General features: G+C 37.1%; 1 protein-coding gene across 1 annotated transcript in view; it reads right to left on the bottom strand.

The window, feature by feature from the left end:
* Positions 1 to 20,769, bottom strand: part of LOC114653791 (kinesin-1 heavy chain) — a 100,253-nt gene that overhangs the window by 29,562 nt on the left and 49,922 nt on the right. Inside the window, exons 7-15 of the mRNA XM_028804308.2 lie at positions 20,384 to 20,471; positions 17,681 to 17,805; positions 12,162 to 12,266; positions 8,346 to 8,491; positions 7,925 to 8,073; positions 6,160 to 6,347; positions 3,019 to 3,087; positions 1,163 to 1,369; positions 844 to 987 (exon numbers count right to left, since the gene is read on the bottom strand). Coding sequence (XP_028660141.2) covers positions 844 to 987; positions 1,163 to 1,369; positions 3,019 to 3,087; positions 6,160 to 6,347; positions 7,925 to 8,073; positions 8,346 to 8,491; positions 12,162 to 12,266; positions 17,681 to 17,805; positions 20,384 to 20,471 — 1,221 coding nt within the window. The remainder of the gene's footprint in view (positions 1 to 843; positions 988 to 1,162; positions 1,370 to 3,018; positions 3,088 to 6,159; positions 6,348 to 7,924; positions 8,074 to 8,345; positions 8,492 to 12,161; positions 12,267 to 17,680; positions 17,806 to 20,383; positions 20,472 to 20,769) is intronic.

Genomic DNA, 20,769 nt, shown 5'->3' with positions numbered 1-20,769 from the left:
TGGCTCCTCATGCCAAAAACCCAGAATGTAAATTAGCACAGCTGTTAATTACGGCGTTAGCACTTAACCATCATTTCTTCTCTGTTGCTAGCTAGGTAGCTAACATGGCCATGTATGATCGGGATCATCAATTGGTGGGCCACGTACAGGTTTTCTCGGTCTTCAGACCAGGACTGAATAGGATAACAACAGTAAACTGCTTTTTTTTTCCTGTGAGCTGACAGAATTGATATTTTGCTCAATATTCGTTTTATTTCTATTTTTAACATAAATGTTTACATCAGGTTGGCTTTACTTTGCAATAATATCTTCCAAAGCCATCTGGAAATGCATTAGCTATATTACGAGTGACGTTCAAAAGAATTTCAAAAACAAATTACATCACTTTTGTACATAGCCTCCTTCCTTAACAATACAATTTTCCCACCGTCGTACCAACTTTTTAATGCCCAATTACTACTACTCTCGCCTTCACCATTTCCAATGAAAATACAAAAGTGCAGAAACTTTTTGAACGTTCCTTGTATGATTACAAAAAGGAGTATTTTAATTTTGCAAATTTAAAAAAGTGCTGAATTGTCACTGTTGTGAATTGCTGGAATCAACACATTATCTACTGTTATGTTTTAATTATATATTTTAAATAAATAACCAAGTAACAAAGGATTCTATGCTAAGTTATTTGAAATGACATTTAAAGAAGAGCATATTGATAAAATCATTCAGAAAGGCTTCCGATTTGACTATGTACCTAATATACTCTAGAATGTGCCGTTTTCCCCTGTTAAATTCTATAAACAAATACAGAAAAAACTGAATGATCTTTAAGTGTTAAGACGATACCTTGATATCATTGCTACCAATTGCAATTCCTATTTCAGCCAGGTCTTTCAGGAGAGAGGACATCATCTCTGTCACACGCTTCTTTTGATGGTTAGTCATCTCTCTTAGTTTCTGGTACTCTGAATCAACAGATGCTAATGTTGTCTATAAAAATAAACGAGGCAACGGTGTTAATCATACCAAAATCATCAATTCTACAATACACAAATTATGGCATTGATTACAGGTTCAGCATTTAGGAGACGGATGGGTGTAAAATCAGGCTTAGCTACTACTATTCTCTATAATATCAATTTTGGCTTCATCTCTTCCTGCTTACCGATTTTTGATTCAGCTCATCACTTAGTGTTTCTGATTCCTTAGTCTTGTCCTCCACTTCCTGAGACTTCTGGTCATAGTTGACTGCCAGTTCTTCAAGTGCTTGGAGTACTTCTTTAACCTCCTCTTTGGATGCTTCATTTTCAGCCTGAAGACGATTAAGTTCTGCCTGCAAATTCTCATGGTCACGTCGAGATGAGGCCAAAAGCTGAAGAGAAGTGAGGTGGGAGAAGCAGAAACAGTTTATATATACCATAATTTAAGGTTAAAATTAAAATCTAGTAAGCTGAAAATTAAGGGAGGTGGTATGAATGTCTAAACTAACAGTGTGAATAACATTTGCCAGCTAAACTCCCTACAAGAAAAAAAGAAACACTTATTTGCATCTATGTGAACGCATCAAGATCAGAGCTGGTCACCTAAACCTTCATTTCTAAATGGAAGGGAAAAATAAATCAAGTAAATATATAGCTTCTGACTTTTATAAAGAAAAAATTTCAGTTTGAACTGCTGTTTTACATAATTCCAAATAAACATAAAAATACAAAACTGTTAAACACTTAAAACCCTGTGATCAGACAAATTATTCAGACCCATTTCCTCAACAATTTAGTATTTATGACTGTTGCATCAGGATGTGCTTGTGTAAGATCTGATATTTCCATCTCTCTATTCAAGTATAACCAACTACATACAAGACGATGTTATTTTAGAGGAATTAGGTAGATAGCACTGGTAAGCTTTGTTGGTCTGGACAGCCTGTTCTTGTCAAAATTTTTCAAATATTCAAAGAAGACTCATCCAACTTGGACGTCCCTAACATCTGCATGCTTCTTTAAAAACAGGAGTGAAGACAGTTCCTTTATTAATATGGAGTAGACTGTGGAGGCCATGTGCTAGTGTTCATACAGTATGATTTACCTGTTTGAAAGTTCAGAGGTGTAACTGATGCATGTCCACTCAAGCTAATAAACTATATTTTTCATGATATAAAGTACACTGTAGGTCAATATGGGCACTTAGTTTAAGCAGTTCTTTTCTACCTTAATGAAGGATGTCAAAAATATGAATGTAAGACTCTACCATGTCCATATTTACAGCCGCCCTGGTATATTACTTATACTGACATCTTTCATCCTGAAAATTGGGTTCCTTTCACACAAGCACTGCAATCTGTACTGTAAATTACTTTTACTGTCTTAGGTACTAAGCTGGGCAGGTGTTAAGTTTCACACTATGTTTTATGACAGATTTTATGATTGCTACTAGAATAATAAGAATATCCTGCACAGATAAAAAAAGATAAAACCCAGAAAAGTGACTGCTGGATGTGCTTGTATATAAAAGAACATATGAGCTTAAAATGAATACTTATAAACTAATGCAGTTTATATATATATATATTTTATTTTCAACCTGCTGTTGTAGTAATTTGCTTGATTAACTGGGGGGTAAAAGTAATAACCATTGACAGTTGAGTCACAGCTTCACAGTTATGTCTTTGCTTATCAATTACATTTACACTGTCCACAAACACTAAACAGTCAGATTATTTTCTATAAATCCAGTTAGAGCAAAAACTTGCTCCTCTCTACTAAACATTACACTAATTAGTTGGTAAATGCATAAACTAGAAGTATAGCTATTGGCAAACAGCTCCATAATTTAGGACGGACATTTCAAGAGGCATTTTGCTAGCCTACATAAAACTGTAAAAGGAGGCTTTTAATAAACAAAAAAAATATATCAAAAGACTAACTAAACTGAAAAGCACAGAATCTGTATAGACAAGACAAGACTTTATACAATCTTCCACTCTTGAAAATAGGAAAAGCCCTCATTACTGAAATCACTTACCTCCTCCTGGTCCATCATCTGTTGCTTCAGTTTCTCAGTCAACTGGCTTTGTTGGTTGATTTCATCATCCTGTTGATTATTCCAAAGAATTAAGCATAATTTAATAAAATTGTCTTAAAGAAAGACAGAAAGAATGGTGAGTCTGACAAATAATTAAACTAGTATAGAAAATTATTAAAACAATCCTACTTGGTGGCTACTGGACTAACAGGCCCAAAATGTGTGCCTTGTTTGGATTTTAATAATGTACATAGAGTGAGAGAGATTATACTGCCATGATAAAATAAAGGCTTGGTGCTTAGTTCTGGTGCTCTCCACTAGACGGCAGCAGAAGTGGTAATCACAATTTATGGTCTTAGGGAAGTGAATCAGCTTTGGTAAAACATTCTTCTGGACCATGGAGCAAAAGCTAGTGCAAAATATTTGGCCCTACCTCCTGATTTCAGAAACTCAGATTTTTCTTGAAGAATTGCTAAATATGTTTTAAAAAATTTTATTTAGCCACAGGTAGTCAATAAAGATTTAAATTTTCAAAACTGTTTCAAAAGCTTGTCACTGTCTAAATTGCTAGCTTTCATGATCAATAATCAAATAACACCACATAAAGAAAAATGGGCTATGTTCACATTGCAGCTAACATGGGACTCCATTGTGATTTTTTTCAACAAGGAGGTTCACCATTGCTTAAAATATCTGTTACTGTGAATAGTTAACTGAGCAGAAGATGAACTAATCACCAAAATGCATTCTACTAATCTGTGACTGGCTACGATGAACTCAGACAGGTTTGATTTTCTCTTTGGTCAGAGGGGGGGCTCTTTACATGCGAGAGCTGAGAACCAATGAGTGTTCAGCTAGATATACAATGCATAGAATGTAGTGACGAAGAATAAGGAGCACGTGTATGAACCTCACAAACAAAAGAAAACCTCATCTGTCTGAGGTCACGTATTTTACATAAATGTATTTTACATAACAGAATGGAAAAAATAAAGGGCAGAGATTGCTGCTGAACTCGCTGCAGCTAATAATCCTTTATTCATCTCCAGCTCCATGCTATTGGCTGTCACAAAAAGGGGCAAGCATGACTGAGTTGGAAGATCGGCTCTCAGTCGGTAAATGTGACGTGGGCTGCAATTTACAGTTGTGTAATTTGACACGGTGCAGCAACGAGACTACAATCGGAAAATTTGACACAGCCCACAATTAAAAGCTGCGTGTAATGCGACATTGTTTTACAAAAGAAGACTGCATAAAGCATCAACGATGTTCTATTTAGACAGCTTTGTTTTAGATACAACTTTAATGTGTGAAAGTGATTCATAACATAAGATCTAGCTGTCTTTTAATTTTGTATTAGTAATCCATTCTAGCCAAAACTAATTTTTACAGGGGGAGGGTGGCACAATAATTCACAAACCAGCATCTTTAAACGGCACATGGTGTAAGAAGTGGAAGTGCATGTATTTTGGTTTGGCTGCCACTTTGTCATGCACTATTCACTTATGGTGGTGTAAATCAGAATTCCAACCCCAGTCTTATGTGTGTGCTCACAATCTAAGGATGCACTTGTTTATTCTTATCCTTCTAGATGCAGTCAAGCTCCTTAATCAGGATTTTTTTTATCCTGTTCATTAACTCTTCACAACTCTTGACATACAGTATGTGTGAACCAGTCAGTCATTCCTAGGAAAACAGCTTTCTTAGTTTCTATAAAATGTTTCATAGCTGATTTGAAAATTAACAGAGAGGATAAAAATAATGAAAGCTATCAATATATCAGAAAAGGAGTGGAAGGTAGCAAAGCAGAGAATTCACTCGAGTTCTATATGCGCAAAGCATAGAATTATTCAACTAAAAATTATATATCGAGCTCATCTGTCTCGCTTAAAACTGTCCAAAATGTTTCCAGGCCAGGATCCAACCTGCGAGTGCTGCAACCAAGCTCCTGCCTCACTGGGTCACATGTTTTGGGCCTGCACCAAACTAACATCATTTTGGACAAAAATTTTTAAGTGCCTCTCAGACAGCCTTAGTATCACAATCCCTCCTAACCCACTAACAGCTGTGTTTGGTGTCCTTCCAGATGGACTGGAATTGGAGAAGGACAAGCAAATGGCGATTGCATTCACTACACTCTTGGCACGCAGACTTATTTTATTAAATTGGAAGAATCCTAATTCTCCTCTTATAAGTCAGTGGGAAACTGATGTTTTATATTATATGAAATTGGAAAAAATCAAATTTTCAGTTAGAGGATCTGTACAAAATTTTTTCAAAACTTGGCAGGATTTAATCAATATTATTTTAGAATAAGAGAATTAACTATTATTGCATTTAACTCCCTTCTCCATCTCTTATTTATATAGATATTTACTTCTCCCCTTCTTTTGTCTAATGTTGCCTTATTAAAAAGCTTAAAGCAATTTTCCTTTAGCTAAGCTCTCCTTCTCAGGGGTGGGGTTTGATTTGTCTTCAAATTTGTTGGGTTATAAATTGATCTGTTTGTATGGAATGATTACAATGAAAATTAATAAAATAAAAATATTAATAAAAAAAAAAAAAAATCTGAAGAAAGTATTATATACACATGCTTGTTCAAATCTGAGCAGTATATACCGTACCAAGTAAAATTTGTTACTTTATGAAGGCAGTGAAGACCAGTAAGGGGAGGCATTGTTTTCAGACCAACTTTATTCTTTGCTGTTTAAACGCTGCATCTCTGAGGAGATGCTACATTGAGTGTACACTGCTTGTCGATCTTTACCAAACTTTTGGAAAATAATTTTTTTTTTTTTTAACTACTACTATTAATTAGTTACTTGAACATGACTTAATTTATCTGAGGTTTGTGCATGAAAATAACTACACATTTTGCGATATAACATATAAGGACTTATATTCTATACCCAATGTTGACAATTAAATTACTGTTATTTGCTCACAGTGTGATCAGTTAAATCTTATGTGATAAACAGGTGAACAAGGAGATGGGAGATTGTAAATTGTAAAACACCTTGATATAATGTTTGCCACAGACAGGTGTTACAACAATAAAGATGGGTTGGAGGCTAATAGGACATACTGACTACATAGTTTAAATTTCACAACTTAAAAAATATGGCAAAAGAAAAAAATTACCTTGTCATCAAGCTGTTTATATAGTTTAGCAATTTGTTGTTCAAACTTCTCTCTCTCTGCATCAGTACATTTAACCGCAGGTATTCCAGGTGTGGGAACATTTTTATCATTAACCACATTATCAAGGGCAAGAAATTCAGCATTTGCTTTCTCTTTATCAAACTGCTCTTCCACAGGAACACTTTCACCTAAAGAAAGAAAAAAAAAAAAAGAAGGAAACCTTTTATGCTGCCTCCACTCTTTAAGAGTTAATGATCAAAAATTTTTTTACTTCTAGATTTACAAAGGAAAAAAGAAAAAAAATCACCCATTGTGGTGATAAATTAAAAACAGCATATCTGGGACAGCTATGAGAATTTTACCCAATATTTTTACTACTCAGTATTTGTCACATTTCTTAAACAAAGGCACTTCCCTAAATTAGGTACTTTCAGCTACACTCAGACATATGTTTTGGGATTATCCAAAATTAAAGGTATTTTCGGAAAAAAAAAATTCTTATCCATCAGATAGTGTGTGATCTTCAATCACTGCAAATCCTCTTAAAACATTATTCCAGATGAGCTTAAATTATCTGGCAATAAACTGACCATTATTTCCTATGTTACATTGTTAGTGCATCTCTTAATTCTAAAAATTCTTGATTCTTAACTGAAAAAATCCTAGTGCACTCTCCATACCTCAATGGGAAAATGAAGTCTTGTATTATTTAAGATGAAAAAAAAATAGATTTTTCTTTACATGAAACTGTGCAGAGATCCTTTAGAATTTGGCAAAATTTCACTAATGTAATTTCAAATGACCTTCACTGAGCTCCTGCTTCTGTCTCTGCTAACCTCCTATTGTTTTAACTCGTAAGAGGCTAGTCTTCGTTCTCTCATTATTTTATCACTACTTGCTCTCTGTTCTGGGTGAGAGTGGAGGGTTCCCTATGTTTTACCTTTACATATTTTATAGTACAGTGATACAGTATGCAGGATATGGGATTGTTTGCAATTGTGATTTAACAGACTTTATAAATCTTGTAATTTTGGTTTAATGAAACGTGTTTGAATGTCATATAAGTTCTGCAATGTATTTACAGTATCTGGAACAAATATAGATTAATATATTAAAAAAAGAATAGTGTCTGGAGTAATAAAGATACCATCCAAATATATATTTAGCAATGTGAATGTACTGCAGCACTGCTAATAGGAATCACTTGCACTCTTGAACACATTAAAACAATGCTGCAAGCATGTATACTACTCTCTGAAAACAGTATTTTGATAAAGAAAACTTGGGAAACAAAATACATTTTTGATTTAATTTTCAATGATAATTTTTTCCCTTTTATTGAAAATTGAAAGCGATTATATTGTGAAAAATTAGCAATACCTTTTGGAGAGTTTTAATTTTTTTCTACTTTCAACAAATGTTGAGGTGTAGAACTTATATTTCTGTCTTAACCCATGGGCTGAATCCCATGACCAGTCATTGTCTATGTGGAATCTGCATGTTGTCCCCATCTCCGTATGCATTTTTCCTCCCACATCCCTTAAAACGCTTGGGTGAGATTAACTGATGATTTCATCTTAGCCCTGCACGGCTGTGGCTGACTTTGTGCATGTCAGTGAGTTCCTATCCAAGGCTGGTTCCTGCCTTGTGCCCTATGCTGCTGGGACATACCCCAGCTCCCATGTCACTGTAATGAATTAAAAAGGTTTGAGAATGTTTTATGTAGCAAGTAATGTCATTTATAATTTGGATGTGTAAAACTCACCATTGCGCCACCTATTGAGTTCATTTTCAAGCCACTGTATAGTATTTCGTAATGATTTGTTTTTCTCCTTTTCTTTTTCATATTTCTTTTTCCACTGTTCTGCCGTCAGCTCCACATTAACTGATACTGTATTCTTAATTGTCTTGGCTCTAAGGTGCAAAAATTAAGAACAGGTTAGTACTGGTTAAAAGAGACTTTACAGAATTAAACAGCCTGAACTTAAAATATTTTAAGAGTCAGGTTCTGAAATAAAGCAAAAACCGACAGGTCTTCTTTGATGCAAACTGTTTCAGCTCCCACCCCTTGCCACTTATTTAAAAATATAACTCTAGAAAGTTAGTGATTGGCTGAATTTAAATGCATGAACGTAGCTAGAGTGAACATAATTGAAATTGAGGAGCAAGGTTAATCAAGGTTGTACCTCTGACCAAACATAAGCGTGGACTTGGTTTCAGCTTCATTATAGGATGAAGGTGAGCAGCAAATGACTATGGTTGTTCTGCAGTTACCACCAAGCGAATCTTGAAGAATTCTTGTCATTTTACTGTCTCTGTAAGGAATATATGTCTGCAAAAAAAAAAAAAAAAAAAAAAAGATGTATTTCTTCTAAATATAGTTATCAATCCCTGGTCATGTTAGCCAAGTTATTAGATTAGTAATCATATAATATCCAGATTGTAGCAGCTTATATTCATACTACTTACTTTAAATAATTTTGTTTCAAAATTCAGTTCTGCATCATATTTACATAATTTTATCCAATGCAAATAAGGTTTATAAAAACACAGGTATTAAAAACAATAATGCACAAGTAAGAGATGGAAGTTGTCCAGAAGAGGGAAATTAAAAGAAAAGATCAACTTGAAATCCGTTTTCAAAAGATGGGTAAAAATCTTTTTCTGATAAAAAATTTAAATTGTTACAAGGGATGAAAACTATTTAGTATTATTTTAATACTTTGTCAACGTACACTCACGGGATAAATTCTTAGGCATACTATACTAATACTGGGTTGCACCTCCATTTGCTTCAAAATGGCCTTTGTTCTTCATGGCATGGATTCCACAAGATGCTGGGGATGTTCCTTTGAATTTCTGGTCCGTGTTGACATGACTGCACAGCACAATTTCTACAGATTTATCATATGCACATTCATGCTGCAAACCTTTCATTCTTCCACACCCCAAAGGTATTCTATTAGATTCACATTTTGTGACCAAAGAACACTGAACTCGCTGTTATTAGAATATTAGAAAAATTTACACGAGAACAGGCCATTCAGCCCAATAAAGCTTGCCTATCCAATCCATTTAATTCTTCCAAAGTAACCTCAAGTCGAGTTTTGAAGGTCCTTCAAGTCCTACATTCTACCACACTACTTTGTAAAGTTATTCTGTGTCTATGGTTCTCTGTATGAAGAAAAACTTCTTCCTGTTTATTATGTTCATGAAACCAGTTTGAGATGACTTGACTGGTATTAACATATGTGCCAAGAAAGCATTCCCACACCATTATTCTTGTCTGAAAGGTGTGCCATCTGACGTGGTCTTCTGCTGTTGTTGCCAATCCACCTCAAGGTTCAACATGTTGTGCATTCTGGAAGGCTTTTCTGCTCACCACAGTGGTACAAAGTGATTATCTAAATTACTGTAGCCTTCCTGTCAGCTCAAACCAGTCTGGCCATTCTCCTGTGACCATTCTCACCAACAAAGTGTCTCCGTTTCTCACACCATTCCAACTAACTCTACAGACTGCTGTGTATTAAAGTTCCCTGGGGATCAGCAATTACAGAAGTACTCAAACCAGCCCGTAAATAATCATGCCATAGTAGAAATAACTCGGATCACATTTTTTCCCATTCAGTTGTTAAATGTGAACATTAACTGAAGCTTCTGACCTGTACCTGCATCATGACTGGCTGATTACATATCTGCATAGATAGGCAGGTGTAAAGGTGGTACTAATATTTTGCTCAGTGAGTATACGAACAGTTTCAGTACTGTGTTATGGACTTATCTAAATCTAAATTTGTTGTTCCTAGAGCAACTGTTAGCAGTGGGTCGGTTAGTCTATTTGTGTTTATTGAGCTTCATTTAAAAGTTTCATTGTTAGCAGTCCTCTTCTCCTTTCATTCCCTTGACAGATTTGTTTGGATATGTTGGCATGTAGATTTTTAAATTAAGGCAAACGTTGTTGACTCCAACTGTCACCATGTTTATTCACGACAGGCTAAATGGTGGAGGTGTCCATGCCAAATTTAGAATTATATCATTGGATGTACATGCACCATCCGATCAGCGGCTGGATTGATAGCTCTTCCTTCCAAATAATCAGATCATCAGCATATTTAGTTTAACTTTCTACTGAGTCTTGATCTTACATAAGTTATTTTGCAGTAGGACTAGCCAATACTTCATGCTGCCATCATTGTTATTTATATGCACCAGGCACATTTTTCCCCACACGTTTTTGAATTCTCCTTCAGTCTCTTCCTCCTGGTCATTCATTTCTAACACTGTTTGCTCAATTATCGTTACTGCCATTTCCTTCTCTTCCCATATACTTCTTCATCTCTTCTATTCAGAAAATGATCTTCTCTTTGTAAAGATGGCCTGTGCCTGGAAGCTTCCCAGTATTTTTTTGTCAATTTACTGAGCTCTCCTTTTTACAATATAACTAGTTCTTGAGCTTTCTACAGGGTGAGGCAGAAAGGACGGACAACTTTGAAATGGCTAGAACTCACCACTAGGCGGAGTGACAGATGTGCGGTAGGTGGCGTTAGGCTTGCGAGGTCTTAGCATTTTTTTATTTTCTTTTTAGTTGAAGCTATGGAGCCGTGGACGATAGAACACTGCGTTTTTGCATACGACTGCTTTGTCAAGAACAACCAATCTATTACCGCAGTTCAGCATGAGTTTCGTTGCTATTTCAATATCCACAGAAATAAAGCTGTTCCCGCTCGTAACACTATCCTACGTTGGGTTAAAGAACTTCGTACACGAGGTACACTAATGAACAAAAGACCGCCGGGGGCTACACGAATGGCATTTACCCCTGAAAATGTGGAAAGCATACAACTAGCCCTGCTGCACAGTCCAAGTCGATCTGCTCGGAAGCATTCTTCTGAACTTGGCCTCAGTAATCGTTCGGAGCGCTATATCGAGATGATAAACAACTTCTTTTTACCTGAATTACGACAAAACCGTATTCCCATTCGGCGTGTGTGGTTTCAACAGGATGGCGCGACAGCCCACACAGCTAGAGCATCAATGGATGTTATTTGCCCTCTCTTCCCTGGTCACCTCATTTCCAGGTTTCGTGACATTCATTGGCCTCCTCGGTCCCCTGACTTATCCATGTGCGATTATTTCTTGTGGGGTCACCTCAAGGCACATGTATACGAGCATAAGCCCCGTACATTGGAGGAACTGAAGGAAGCCATTCGCATGGAAGTCACCCAAATCGACAGAGCGATGTTGAAAAGAGTGGAGGCCAACTTCCATGAATGCCTTCAGAAATGCATCAGTGATAACGGACACCACATGGGAGATGTTGTTTTCCACACTTGATTTTGTCAAATGCTATTTCAATATGAACTCAAATCTTTCAATAAATTTCTTTGTAAGAAAAAATTAACAATTTTGTGATTTTGTAAAAAACGTCCGTCCTTTCTGCCTCACCCTGTACATCCCAGATTAATGGGGCATCCTACTCCAAGAATAAGGAGGAGATGAGAGGAAATTGACTCTGGGTGGGTTGTAATCTTCTCATGTGTCCATGCACCGTCCTTATTTATCCTTTTTATTAACACCTTCCTCCAAAACATGGGGCACAGTACAGTGAATGGTGGGGAGGAGTCCTTTTGTTTTTACACCTACCATTCCTTTGAAATTATTTTTAATTGCTTGCCTCTCTTTTACATTTGTTCAGCTGAGTTAAAAAAATCACCAAGATACCGAAGCAGGAAAAATAGCTTTAAATGTAAAATTAAAGTTAACTTTAAGTTGAACAGCAAGCCATTAAGTAAATGAGGCATAAAGTGGAATTATTTTTTCATTTGTTAATAATTTGGTGATGATTTCCATGATTAAGGTCAAACTCTAAACATTAATTTTAAAATAAGATGAGGGTTAAGTAAGGCTTGATGATGACAAGACTAAACAGCGGAAGTGGAATGTATTATGAATGCTCCCACGTAATATTTCTACAAGTCATAAGAACAAGAGTGCACACTTACACTGCATTCTGCAAGAGCAGAAATGACATTTCCAAGGGCTGACAAAGACTTGTTAATGTTCTTGGCTTCATCCAGCACTGCTCCCTCTGCTCCAGTTTTACTGACCTGCATGTAAAAAACACACACACCCATAATTCACAATCACAACTACATCTTAAGAACAATCCTGCTTCATCACAGATTTGCTTAAGTAAAAAAAAATATGTAAATTTAATTATGTAAAACAGGACAAACTCTACTATGTGTTGTAGCTTTTTATTTCAAAAGAAATGTGTCACTTACTAAACAACTCTTTTAATGAGATACCTCCTGATTTACCGTTTTTGAGCTGAAACTCGGAATTCCAAATGACCTTAAGTATGCTTTTCTAACACATTTAAGAAATCAACACTCTAATTACAAACCTAAGCTCAAGGGACTGAATTAATTATCTTGAATCAGGCTGCTATGGCCTCTTTATCCTACTAATTATACAGTTTTAAAAATGAGGTATATTTAAGTGAACAAATATTGATACAAATAACAAACCAGCAGAGAAGCTGCTTAGCGCATTATTGTGTTCCAAGCAATATGTCTGCAGTTTTGTTACCTAAAATAAAGGCAAAGCATTGAGGAAATAATTGAGACATTCAGTGTGCTTTTACTGATGTGCTTTAATATAATTTTAAAAGCTTACATTTGTAAAAATATAAGCAGGGAGAACAGTTACAACAACTAGAAAACTCATCAAAAGATTAAGGTCATTGAGAGACTGGTACAATGAAAATCTATAGGCACCCAAGCCCTGAGTTGTGTCAATCGCCACCATGATCATTTTCATTTTTTTTTCTGGTGAAGGTTAGGATAACAACAAGCTGAGCTAAGCTGACGAGATTCCCCTTCCCTATCAACTTCCTCCAGTCCTTCCTGAAGGATACTCGGATGCTCCCACAACATTTAAGAGATATAATTCAAACTTCTACAGAATTTCCTGGGTCTGGCTCTTGACCTTCTCCCAAGCGAGCCATCTGAAATAATTGCTGAAACCACGCCAGCTAGCTCATCTAGAGAGCCTGTGTATTACTAAACTCCTCACCCTGTAATGGAGAGTGATCCTGGCAAACCTGCACAGGAACATTATTTTGGCTGCTTGTACTTGAAATCTCATTCTTTTAGTCACTGCACAGAGCTTGTGACCTTACGTGATGATTAAGATGTTGACAGATCAATGAATTTACCTTGTGGGAGGAAAATGTGTCTGTCCAGAAAAAAAAACCCATAAACATACGGAGAGGAACACAGACTTTACATAGGCAATCATCAGGTATGGGATCTGAGCCCAGGAAGATGAAATGAAGAGGTAATCAGACAACCATTACTGTAGCAACCAGAGAAGAAAAGTACACTCTAACTATACAAAATCAAAAACTGCATTCAATTTAAGCAAATATATGAATAATTTGCAACCTGTTATCTGAAGAATCCAAGTGAATCATCTAAAGTGTAAGGAAATGGAAAAAAATACCTCAGCGCATCATGTAACTGTCAGAACTGCAAAAATCCATATTTAACACGTTTTGTGTACAGAGCTTTGGCACTGTGCATTTAGAAGGCTACTCACTTGAGCTTGTCATACAAAAGGCGGCACCTCAGATTGACTTGAAAAGCTTCATTCGGTTAAGCAATTAATAAAAGGCACTGCTTTACTCGTCTTTGGACAGCGAAGAACATCAGGTTAAACACTTGGAGACAATCTGCCCTGTTTCTCAACAGCTAGCGAGGGATTCCTGCCTGATTGATTTATCAAATGCTCAACAGATTAGAAGGGGTACAAGTAAGAAAAAGTCTATTGTGATATACTAAACAAAATTTCTTCATAAAGCAAAGAATCCTAATCTACCTCTCATATCTCAATAGGAAAGCAATGTCTCATATTATTCTACACTAGAAAAAAAATTAAATACTCTCTCTAGGAAACAGTTCACAATTTTTTTTTTTATTTAGCAGGACTCATTAATTTTAATGTAAAACAGGCTTCCAGATCTTTGCTTTTCCATCATACCATGTACTTCAAGTGATGCATGTAGGGGAAAAAAGTTGCATGTGTTTTTTTAGCTGGATGACATTTTCGTTTGTAATTTTGTAGTGGTGTATTGCTTATATGAGGATATCTTTGACTGAACCTTGAGTTGTGTGCTCTTTTTCCCTTAATTACATATAGAAAACATGTTCCACAGATTGATACATTTTAGACAAAAGTACTTTTAGCTATCAGTGCTGTAAGGAGCATTTTTTTGGCATTTTCACACATGGAGAAGCTAGTAGACTTCAAGTCTCACTGAGCCAGATATATAATATTTATACTACATCTGGAGACAGCCATGAGTGAATTTCTCTTAAAACTGGGTGGGGACAAATAGAAGACTCACTGACTGTCACATTTCTAAACTAATCCAATGCCTCATGAAGGAGGCCCTCAAAGAACGGGGAGTGATTTTCAGCTGCAGAGTGACGGCGCTCTTGTTACACTGGTCAGACAGAGAGCAAGTGTCTGATTATGATGAACTGCCTACATTCAAAAATGACCCATAGTAAATATATAAATATGGGTCCAGAAGGTAGAGAGCACATCACACGTTAAAAATAAACATTTCTTTAACATCAGTTTTTACATTTGTATTTGAAGACATCGATGTACTAGTGGCAGAAGTGAACGATATGTCGTAGCAGGGGTCATGTGTGCTTGCTGTTGTTCAGTTACGATGACAGTGTCAAAGTCAATGTAGTGTGGAAAGAATTGGGAAGTGTGTTTGTGAAAATGTCTAATGCAAGATGTACATTTGAAGTAAACAAGGTGTCACACCCTGTCAAAACAAGGTGAAAATGACTGTTTGTTAAGAGAGTTAATAACAAAGAGCCATAGGAGATGCCAGAGGATATTTTGAAACTAAAAACACACAATCAGTAAATGTGCCTAACGACACCAGAAGAAGGATGCACACCATCCACCTCTGCATGTTTAATCTGATAACTAAAGAATGTTAACATTACTGTCTTAATTGGAAGTGCATATATGCCATGACAAAATATAGCCATAGTACTTTAACTCATAGTTTGTTATCTATATATATAATTCACTAAGGCACACAAGACAACAATGGAGCATGCAAGACAGAGCCCCGCCCACCAACTCTAAGACCATGGGATGAGAACGCCTGCCCACCCAACCGCCCGCCTGACTGTTACCAGCATTCACCGCAATGTACTGGAGTGTACCGGAGAGAGGGCGGGGAAACGGGCCCGAGAGGTAGCAGAGACGAAAGCGACTGAGGTGGTGTTTGGTGAGTTGTTGCGTCCAGGCACATGAGCAAGCAGTGCCTCGAGAGCCTCTGTCGTTCGTATCCCATGGTTGGGCGACTTGGTGGATTATATATAGAAAAGCAGCCGGAACCAAACAGAATAATGCAAGGTCAACGTGGCTGAGAGCTGCATGTGGACTGTAGCAGAGACAAAAGCGACTGAGGCGGTGTTTGGTGAGTTGTTGCGTCCGGAGGCACATGAGCAGGCAGTGTGAATGCCTCGACAGCGAGAGTGGATGCGAGCCGGGGAATAAGGAGTATGGTATGAATTTTTGTAGACAAACGTTTTCCATGTTCCTACAGGACCATCTAAGAAGAAGCAGGTTTGTCGCGGATGCAGCGTGTAAAACAGTTTGCGATGGTAGACGCGGTTGTGCGTCGTAACCGAAAAGAACAGTCCACATGCAGCTCTCAGCCACGTTGACCTTTCATTATTCTTTTCAGTTCCGGCTGCTTTTCTATATATAATCCACCAAGTCGCCCGACCATGGGATACGAACGACAGAGGCTCTCGAGGCACTGCTTGCTCATGTGCCTGGACGCAACAACTCACCAAACACCGCCTCAGTCGCTTTTGTCTCTGCTATCTCTATGGCCCGCTTCCCTGCCCTCTCTCTGGAGAGGCGGGAGGGCCGGGGTGGAGTAGGCATCCTCCCTGAGCGTCCTTCCCCTCTCCCCCTGTTCCGCCCTCCGCACCCGAGCGCCGTCCAGCCCCGTCCCTCGCTCGGGGAGGTGGGGGCGCGGTGGCGGTCCTCCAGTTTTCAGTCACGGACATTTGTATGTTGCTCTCTCCAGAGTTCCATCTTTTCATTCACTTACAGTCGTATCCTCAAACCCACCTCATTTGGACAACTGTGTCTTTCAGGAAGTGTTTACCCATCAATACATAATTATGCGGTGTGGTTGGCTAGTAGATCATAATGCTTCTATTTGCTTTTGTTATTCCATATCTTGATGCAACAGTCAAAATGAAAGTATACTGTAACAAACAGAAGCACTTCAAAGTGTGCTATGGTCTTACATATGTGTGCGCGAGTGTCTGTTTCTTCTGTCACCTCACTCATTACAATGTGCAAATTAATAATTAAGCTTCAGGTACCTGCTCAGCCTTTGAATTAATTACAGCATTTTTTTTTTTGTTATTTCAAGTTAAGTCTTTTGTTCAGTTTCTTTTGCTCTCGCGCTGAAACCACAGTGGTTTCAACTACACGGACTGGAAGAACTGGGGATGGATGCTTGGGGAAAAAGTCCTGTGGGTGTAGCCTTTCCAGCGATGGGTTAAGCTGCATTTCGCTACAAGCATTTTAATGAGATGTTCCAAGATGCATATTGTCATTTGAGAATCACATCCGTCTTCATAAGTCTAGTGGCCTCCTAGAAATTACAGTGACTATTAAGGAGGTTCCTTCAGGATTTAGAAATTGTAGTGAGAGAATTTCTGTTTGGGAAATAAAAAAAGGCTAAAGTCAAATAAATTGCTTGAACTAGATAACACCATGGAGTACTTTGAGTGTATGGTTAGTGAATACATGAACAAACACCTGATTAATGTTGTTCAAAAAAAAAAAAAAATCACAGTACATGATGGAAATTCCTTCAGACTGGAAGCTAGCAAAAGTTTTCCTATTATATAAAAATGTGATTGGGCAGACCTTAGTAACTAGGCCAGTAAGTTTAAGATTTATCATGGGTAAATTAAAGGAAGCAATTATGACAGATAATATGAGGCAACACATATGATAATCGGGTGTATTAGCAAACAATCAGCACTGGTTTAGACAACAGAGATTGTGTTTCACTAATATGTTGAATTTCTAGGAGGAAGCAACAAAAAGCAAACAATCAGAGTCGCATATGATATTTATCTTGACTTTCAAAGGGTTATTGGTAAAGTTCCACAACAGGCCAGTGATTTAACTAAAAGAAGTTTGAGTTCAAAGCAGAGTGTGTAGATATTTAAGGCAATCTTGTACACAAAGGAAACAAAAGGCTTACGTTGCAAGGAGCCTTTTCTTAATTAGACACAACCCTGGCATGAGTGACAGGACACCTGCTACATAATCTGTCCCTAGAGCAGAACAATGCCACACCACACCCAGCTGCTATGGTCATGGATGTCTTGAAGAAGCAATGTTATAAATAAATACCTGAATACATTAAAAAGCCAAAGAAATAATTTACCTTTTCACTTCCTGCTAAATCAACAAGATACAATTTTCCACTAAGTTTCTGTTCAGTTTGAGTATTTTCCTGTTTTACATTAATAAGAAAGATGCTGTGACTTCTAGAGCTGTGTTCATTCATATCTGAGAATAAAAAATAAGGTAAAAAATTGCATAGTTTATATTTTTATTCATCTGAAACGTAAACAAATCAAGTCAAGATACCTCTACTGTATCATGAAAGCTGCTCTGAAAATACACCTGGCTTTATAAACATTGTTGAAAATGAGTCTCACAGCCCCACTTCAAGACACTTCATATTTAAGAAAGCGTCCAATGCCCAATATAACTAAGTTTAAAAAACAGGCAACTGCTGTAAGAAATCTCAAAAATCTATCCTGAAAATATTAGCTAGTTAGCATGTCTTTACTAATTCAAATTGTCCCCAATGGTCTTAATTCTAGGAATGCTGCTGAAGTCTTGACAAGTAACTAACACCTTTGCACATAATATTTCAGCAAACTGGCCTCTATGGATTTCTTATCTGCTACAAAATTATATGAAGTAGCTACTGAATAAAAAACACTACCAATTATATTCCGAGTCTCTGCGTTTCCCTTTTTGCAGGTGTGTATTGTTTCAAGGCTGATTTTTGTGTTTTGCTTGTTTGGTACCTATAAGGGGCATTCATCCCGTTGAAAAGTTTCAGATTTTATTGTTATAAAACACTGAATCACAGTGGATGTGCTTTGGCTTCTTTCGACTCTGATCAACACAAAAAGGCTCTTCAATGTCAAAGTAAAAACAGATCTCTGCAAGGTGTTCCAAACTAATTATAAATAAAAAACATAAAATAATTCAGCACATAGTTATTCACCCCCTTCAAGTCAGTATACAGCAGATGCATCTTTGACAGCCATGACAGCCTTGAGTCTGTGTGCACAGGACTCTCTTTCTCTCTCTCAGCTTTCCACATTTGGACACTGCCACTTCTGTCCATTGTTCTTTCCAAAGCTGCTCAAGCTCTGTCAGGTGTCATGGTGATCCAGAGTGAACAGCCTTTTCAAGTCCAGTCACAAATACTCAATTAGACTGAAATCTGGACTCTGACTCGGCCATTCCAGGTCACTAACACTGTTGTTTTAAAACCAATCCTGCATAGCTTTGTTTTACACTTGTGGTTGTTGTCTTGATGGAAAACAAATTTCTTCCCAAGGTGCAGGTTACTTGCAGACTACATTAGGATTTCCTTGTATTTTGCTTCATTCCTTTTACCATCACCTGCCTTCTAAGGCCTGCTGCAGAGAAGCATCCCCACAACAGGTTGCTGCCACCACCGTGCTTCACAGTGGGGATGGTGTGCTTTATTAGTAATGTTCAATATTCAAACATGGCATTATAGTCTGATAGCCAAAAAGGTCAATTTTGGTCTCATCAAAACATAGAACCTTCTTTCAGCTGACTTCAGAGCCTCCGAGGGGCCTTCTGGCAAAATCTAGCTGAGGTTTTTCACTTTGGCAGTCTCTCATAAAGCTGTGACTGCTGAAGCACCTGGGTAACACATGTTGCCTGCACAGACTCTCCAATGTCAACCACTAAAACCTGTAACCCGTGCAGAGCTCTCAAGAGGCCTCCCTTGCTAGTCATCTTCATGCATAATCACTCAGTTTTTGAGGATGGCCTGCTCTAGGGTTGATTTACAGCTGTGCATTACTCTTTCCATTTTTTCATTTAACTCCAAGGGATATTCAGTGACTTGGAAATTTTCTTGTCCCCATTCCCAGACTTTTGCTTTTCACAGAGTTGCTTGAAGTGTTCTACCTTCATTGAGTAGGTTAGTCCACCACTCTGACTCGGCAGAAGACGGCCCTTCCATATGAGTATTTATACTGAAATCAACTGAAACCACAGAACAGTGATCCCCATTGAACTGATTATACAAATTCTAAAAGCAATTGACTGCACCAGTGCGGATTTAGGGGCATCAGATTAAAGACGGTGAATACTTATGCAATTAATTATTTTGTGCTTTATATTTGTAATAAATTTAGACCACTTTATTGACATCTGTGTTCACTTTTGACAATAAAACTCATTTTTCCATTGATCACAGTCAAAAAAAAAATTAAATCCACTATATTTGCCTGTTGTATAATTATAACGTGAAAACTTCCAAAGGGGTACTTTTTTTTTTAAGTGTTGTATAATCTCCAGCTTACAATAAATGCATTGTTTGAGTTTTGATATTGCTCTGCTTTTATCTATCAAAACAGTAATTTGGTAAGTCTCACTAATCTAAAATGCATATTTAATATACAGAGCAGAATGCACTGCAAATGTTCACAATGTATTCATGAATAATGAAACTGTATAAAGTTAAAAATGCAAAATAACAAATTATAATGCACATAAAAATAAGCCTCACATCTGTTAAATCTATTCCACAATTTGTACATCTACATCCGGTTCAACAATCTAATGCAAAATTTAAATTTCGCTACACTGTGCAGTGTTTGAAGTGGGTAAAATGCTCATTACTTTATCCAAATTATTTGCTTATAAAGATTACTTCAAAGCAACATCCACTGTTACCTACATATACAAAATCTAGATGTGCTAGTTTAAAACTATAAAACAGTCCCAATCAACATGAAGTTTAATTTGAACTAGACTTCCTACTTCCCTTTAAAATAAAACTGTACAGAAACAAAGCTATACATACTTGTTACTGCTACATGCCGGTTAGATTTTCCTTCATCAATTGTATCCATAACTTCATCTGGACTACAAACGAACCGTTCAGTGCAACCCTAAATGGAAAAAGAGAAAAACTATAATCATGTATCAACACCTAAAACACAACTAAAATACACATCTTACTTTGGGATGACCCCTTCCTTTTCTGAGTCTACTTTTTCATGGTCAGTTAAAGCTGGGGTTTGTCCCAGAAGCATGTGGCACAAGGTATGAACAAATTCGGGACAAGACACTCAGTTGCAGACCACACTCAAGCTTGTTTACACACAAAAAAAAAAATACAAAAGGTTTGGAGCCACCAATAATTCTAACATGCAGAACAATGTGTGGAAAAAACAGATTACAAATCAG

Source organism: Erpetoichthys calabaricus, chromosome 6 (genome assembly GCF_900747795.2).
Source record: "Erpetoichthys calabaricus chromosome 6, fErpCal1.3, whole genome shotgun sequence".
NCBI classification, from domain to species: Eukaryota; Metazoa; Chordata; class Cladistia; order Polypteriformes; family Polypteridae; genus Erpetoichthys; species Erpetoichthys calabaricus.
The sequence above is the reverse complement of the archived record's forward strand: the minus strand, read 5'-3'. Positions and strand labels throughout refer to the sequence as shown.